Source organism: Carassius carassius, chromosome 45 (genome assembly GCF_963082965.1).
Source record: "Carassius carassius chromosome 45, fCarCar2.1, whole genome shotgun sequence".
Classification (NCBI taxonomy): domain Eukaryota; kingdom Metazoa; phylum Chordata; class Actinopteri; order Cypriniformes; family Cyprinidae; genus Carassius; species Carassius carassius.
The window spans coordinates 22,406,638-22,413,004 of NC_081799.1; the positions used below are offsets into that span (position 1 = coordinate 22,406,638).

Below are 6,367 nucleotides of genomic sequence, written 5' to 3' on the forward strand. Positions count from 1 at the left end.
TCATTGGTATTTGCTTCGACCTTTCAAATGAGAGGAACAGCATTACGCTCACAGAGGAAAACAACTGAAATAGAGCCATTTTACAAAGTTGTGATTGTGCTTACAAAGCAGAGGCTCTCCATAATAATTGAGACTGACCTGGTTTCTGCAATCGAATTAACCTAGACTTATTTGCCTAGGAATGGTTTGTACCAGTTTGTATTTAATTGCCTGAGCAGAATTAGAAGCTGCTAAACAGTGTCCAAATGCTTCATAATTTAATGTGCTTGGTAAGCATAAAATAGCTTAAGGAATATTCCAGTTCAGTTATACTAAATTGCAGCATTTGTTGCATAAATGTTGGATATCACAAAGAATACATTTTGACTGTCTTTCCTTACAGTTGCAATGAGGCACTGAAAATGGAAGTTAAAGAGGCCAATTATGGAGGTTATAAAATCAGAAATGTGAAATTTTAAGTTCTTCAGTTCTGCTAAAACTCTAATTTTAACTAGGGCTGCAACTAACGATTATTTTTTCGATTAATCGGATTAAAACCCCCTACTTTCTTTATTTTAATTTTACTGACAAAAACACACTATTCCACATTCTGCCCAATGTCCTTAAAACCAATGTGCCAGCTGAATGCTATGGAAACATACAGTGCTTAATTTATTAGACCACCTGTCATAAGACAAAACACAAATATTTTAAGAATCTGTCAAAATAAAATGTATTCAAAAAATGTTATTGTAATTTATGGAAAAATTAAAAACTGAAACAACTAAATAGTATTTATTCACATAATAACAAAAATGGCCTCCTTTGCCTTTGATAACAGCTCATGTGCTGGCTGGCATTGTTTATGTACTTTTTGACTAATTGGGTATCCGAATTAAAAAAAAAGAAAAACACTATAAAGCACTTGACGACTATTTTTTCCTGCCTTTCTTTCACAGATAACAGCAATAATTATATTATAGCATTAAAAATAGTTTACTACTATTACTAAAAAGCTTACACATATTAGAGGTCTAACCAATACAGATAGCTAAAAAAATATTTTGGTAATTACCAATACAAAATTGGCCAAGAACTTTACATAAATTTTTTAATCACTGTGGGCTATATAGTTTAAATCTCTAATTAAAAACATAAAAAAGATAAAGACAAATAAAATCACAGTAGTGCTCTGCAGGAACATGCGTCACATGCACTGATTACAGTAAGTCTGTACTGTAATTTTATCTTGTAAAAGCGTCTGATATTTATATTCAGACAATTACATGCTGCCTTCCCTTCACAGTTCCTACTCTCATAAATTACTCGCATTGCAATTGGATTTTTAAACCTAAATATAAAATGTTAAACACCAGATATTTCAGCACAATTAATGTTTTTGCCCTGAATATTGTCTCCCTGGCCTCCCTTTAATGCGCACGCTCCCACCACTCTTTCAGTAGAGACTTCAACTTAACGCAGACTGTCAGGGCACGGGCAGGCCTTCATGCAAAAATGTAAAGTCTTGCGTGAATGTTACATTTACAGATAAGGATATGACGGTTTACTGAAAGTTAATTGCACAGAGTCGCACACACGTAGAGTATCTGTAAAGGAGTCCTCCAGGCAAGCCATTACACTAATGCCTCAGCTTGAAGCTTAAAGTAAAGATTTATCATATTTTGGGCAGCTTGGAATCACGTACTTTTCCTGCAGGACCTCATTCGGTTTCCTCCATTATTTGTAATGAATTTTGTCAATAGGAATGCGTTATTCAGTGCTGTACTTTGATGCGACTGGCTGCAGTTATAAGTGCACTGTGGGTGACCTGATTAATCGAATTGTTGGCGATGATTTTCATTGTCAATAATCGATTAGTTACAGCCCTACTTTTAACTCCAGTCGTTCAATGTGGTTTTTACCATTCTGCCACAAGTGCCGTAAATTGAGCTTAACTTTTAGTTAAGGCTCCATACATGAAAGCTCTACATTACAGTGACTTTACCGCAGTAGGATTCTGAACAACCTCTGGTAAATCACCAATACAGTGCCTCAGATTTAAATTTGTGCTTCTGTCACATTAAGATGACAGCTGCAGACATTTATGCCAACGCAGTCACACATTCATCCACAGACAAAATGCTTAGAGAAAATGAGACTAGTTTGCTTTCCCCTCCAACAGTTTTATTGACAGAGCATAACTACAGTGGGACCATAGTGAGAAATTTGAGCTCCCAACTCAAATATCCAACAGCAGCCTTCTGGAAATGTGCTGCTTCCCATCCACATCTGCAATAAGAGAACATGATCAATGCTCCAGTCTCTACATGATTAGTTTAGTAGGTCATCTACAGGTCCTTGCCTGGTCACACCTTCGCCTTCCGTCCCCTTCCTTTACCCTGAAAGAAACAATGCATTAATTTGTGCATAGCTTTAGAAAAAAAACCTTTGAAGGATTTATAAAAAAAAAAAAAAAAGTACCTTTTTAGGTGGATTTTCACCATCTGAGGCTTCCCTGTATTTACAAAAAACTCTTTATAAGTTTGCTTTGAGAAACTAATGAAAGAAATAAAAAACTCAATTAAGTGTTAGATTTAGCTTACTCATCCTCTCCCTTTTCTGGCTTCTTTCTCTTTAAAGAAGAAAGGGAGCAGTAAGAATTAGAACAAATTTAATTGAAACAACTTGTGACCTACGAGACGAGGCCTTACTTTGCCAGCACCATTTTTTGTGACCTTCTTAACTGGTGATACTTCAATATCTTCCTCTTCTTCTTCTACCTCCTCATCCATCTCTTCATCCAGCTCTTCATCATCGGAGTACTCCTCCACTGGGAGAGATTTTGGCACAAGTCCCATTGACTTAAATACGAACCACAGATAGTAGCTAAAAATAGAGCTGAAATGACCACTCACAGGCCACATGTTCCGCTCCGACATACACTGGCCCAGAGCCGTGCTTCAGGCGAAAGGTCACGGGTGGATGAAGATCCAATCCAGACAGGTTGACCTGACGGAGAATGAAATCTCATGAGGTATATACACAGACTTGTAATAAAAAAAAAGAAAAAAAAGAAAGGGGCGTGACATTCAGCCAAGTATGGTGACCCATACTCCGAAGACATGCTCTGCATTTAACCCATCCAAAGTGCACACACCATGAACACACACCCAGAGCAGTGGGCAGCCATTTATGCTGCGGCGCCCAGGGAGCAGCTGGGGGTTCGGTGCCTTGCTCAAGGGCACCCAAGTCGTGGTATTGCCGGCCTGAGATTCGAACCCACAACCCTAGGGTTAGGAGTCAAACTCTAACCACTAGGCCACGACTTCCCCTTAAATGTGACTACTGTAGCATGTGTACTGCATTTTTCAACCCTCTAGCGCTGCTTGTGCTCATTAGATGTACTTTTATTTCAATTAAATTAATATACCATTTTAGTTCAATAAGGTTTCATACTGCAGGGGATTTTGTGCTACACGAAATGCATGGTATCCATTTATTACTACCTCTTAAAGGGTTCGTTGACACAAAAATGTAAGTTATGTCATTAAATGACTCGCCCTCATGTCATGCCAAACCCATTAGACCTCCATTCATCTTTGGAACACACGGTTTAAGATATTTTAGATTTAGTCTGTGAGCTCTTTGGTCCTCCATTGAAAATGTTCGTACAGTATACGGTCCATGTCCAGAAAGGTAAGAAAAACAAAGTAGTCCATGTGACATCAGAGGGTCAGTTAGAATTTTAAGCTTCGAAAATACATTGTCCCAAAAATTTAATTTACGACTTTATTCAGCATTGTCTTTCTCTTCCAGGTCTGTTGTGCATGCGTTCACAATGCTGCTGACATGTTATCTGGTGCGCCCAATAACAAAGATAACACATCAGCAGCGTCACTGCACTCACGACAGACCCGGAAGAAAAAATTATGCTGAAGTCGTAACTTATTTTTGGACCAAAAATGTATTTGAGGTTTCTACAAATTCTAACTGACCCTCTGTCACATGAACTACTTTGATGTTTTTCTTACCTTGGACAGTATACCGTACACACCGTTTCAATGGGGGACCAGAGAGCTCTCAGACTAAATCTAAAATATCTTAAACCGTTCCTAAGATGAACGGAGGCCTTAAAGATTTGAAACAACATGAGGGAGTCATTAGACAATTTTCATTTTTGGGTGAACTAACCCTTTAACCGCTTTGAGCATAGATCTGAAAGTTAGGTTTCCAAAGGGATGAAAATTTAGAATGCTTTGGAGACATTTGGTCTGACTGGACCATTATTGCTGAACTGAATATTTAACCGCAACAAAAAGTGAGTGGACAAAAATACGGTTTTATTATGGAAACTATATTTTAAGACATGTTTTAGCCTAAAACTGCATAAGTCAGAGCCACAAATCTAATCAACTGTGTTCCAAATTTGAGGTTGATATCACAAAAGTGAGTTTCAGTATGGTTTTGCTTCCCATTTATTTCCAAAGCGGTCATTTTTGACCACACAAACACTACTATTTCACCTAAAATCAAATAAAGCCACAAGAGGATTAACTTAAAACCTGTAATTAGGTTGACAACAAAAATTATCCACTATTAGCAAAAATGCTACTTGGAGAGGCATTGTGGGTATTTTGCCGAGCGACCGTTTGCACAGAAACATCATGTGATGCAATATTTCTTACCGTAGGCATAGATTTAGCGTGTAGTGTTGCTATGGGAACCGCTTTCGCGCTGCTGTTGCCCTCGCCGGTGACCAACTCCACAATATTGAATTCATCTTTAGCGGTGTGACCCAGACACATCTTCAAGTCAAATATTAACGGGTTAAATGTAAAAAACACCTTTATTTTGATCTTACCACGACAAATCACGGAACCAACCGTTCTCAGTGCCAGCTGGTGTTGATGGTTCGTATCATCCGTCTTGAAGGACTCTTCTTTATTAGATTCATTGAGTTCACAACCTGAAACAACGATTTAATTTAAAAAAGATTTAATATAAAAACTATTTAATATAGAGTAACGTTATTGGTATGTTTAGAATTATATTTTACTTGAAGAAACGAAAACAAGTGTAACATCTTACCCCAAAGAGTGGATAAAGGTTTCTCTGTTTTGCTCATTTTGAAACAAAAACAGAAAACTGAAAGGCACATACAGTAACGTTAAATGTTTACTATGCGCAGTATGTAATGTGAATTATTCAGAAGATATTTACATATACTCACCAGAAATAAATCTCAGGGCTGCTTCTAGGACAGCGAAAGAAAAGAAAGAGCGTGTTTGCGCCCTGTGAACGTTTAAAGAGGAAGTTAATTGCTTACCAGGTGACAGTAATTAAGTCAGGATCACTGCAGGTTAATTATGGATCCGACCTGATGAAAAATCCCTTCTTTATAATCCTCTTTTAATCGAATAGAATTCGGCTGACTCATAATTATGCACACTAAATATGTTGCCTTTTATGTTATATTAACCTCTCTTATAACCGGGGCTAGTTGTCACATGGGTACGTTTTCACAAGGTCTTTTTCTGCAAGTGCTTATTTTCAATAGCAGTGGTTTCATTTACTTTAAGAACCTGGTGTATGATTATGATCATGTTTATGAAGTAAAGTTTAAAACAAAATTAGAACATCATCAAGTTTTGTCGTGTTGTCAGGTTAGGAAGTGAAAAAACATGCATTAAAGAAAGTTGACTAACGTTATATATAATAGAGGTATATTAGTTTTTTAAATAGTTATTTAGTCAATAAGTGCAACTTTCATACATTGAGGAAACAGTTGTGTGTGTGTGTACTTTGATTACATTTTATAAACAGATATGGTGTGCAATGATTTTCAAATCAGTGTAAAATAAATAGCAGATTTCCACTGTGACAGCCACTAGGCCTATATTGTCACAAATCTGCATTTGTATAAATGTGGATTTTATTTATTTATTTTTGTATTCAAGACTTTTTATGTTTATACATTTTTATTTATTATACATAGAAATATTCACTGTAGTAAAAAAGTGTGACAACTTACCCCAGTCTTCCAAAAAGGATCCCACAAATCAATTATTCTCATGAGATAAAGCTGTGCCTATGAACTCCTTTCATAATTCATGAATTTTACACTAAATAATTAATTAAACAATGTCTGTTTTATAGCTGCTATGCAGCTGAATTTCTCTCACATTTGAAGAAGCTTGCATCATTGATTCTTATTTTCCTGATTATTACTGTTAAGCTGCTTTGAAATTATCTCTTATAAAAAGCACTGTATGATAAAAGTGACTTGACTATTTTTTTGTGTGTGTGACTCACAGCAAAATGTGAGCCGAATGTGTACTTCTATTTGCCATGGTTGTTTATGTATCTCAGATCCCCCTCAGTTCCATAT

The 6,367-nt window shown here is 36.6% G+C and overlaps 1 protein-coding gene across 2 annotated transcripts; it reads right to left on the reverse strand.

Annotated features, from left to right (window-relative positions):
- Window positions 1-2,141: 2,141 nt before the first annotated feature.
- On the reverse strand, window positions 2,142-5,226 carry npm2b (nucleophosmin/nucleoplasmin, 2b). 2 transcript variants are annotated; one of them, XM_059539114.1, is made up of 8 exons: window positions 5,068-5,226; window positions 4,863-4,945; window positions 4,665-4,784; window positions 2,895-2,988; window positions 2,691-2,809; window positions 2,583-2,611; window positions 2,461-2,494; window positions 2,290-2,378 (listed from the first exon to the last, which is right to left on the reverse strand). In XM_059539114.1, exons 1-8 carry the CDS (start codon window positions 5,135-5,137, stop codon window positions 2,346-2,348), a joined length of 582 nt encoding a protein of 193 aa, XP_059395097.1. In that variant the 5' UTR covers window positions 5,138-5,226; the 3' UTR covers window positions 2,290-2,345. The 2 variants fall into 2 exon arrangements, with proteins under 2 accessions (XP_059395095.1, XP_059395097.1); XM_059539112.1 differs by lacking the exons at window positions 2,290-2,378; window positions 2,461-2,494; window positions 2,583-2,611 and adding an exon at window positions 2,142-2,268.
- Between the last annotated feature and the right edge of the window lie 1,141 nt (window positions 5,227-6,367).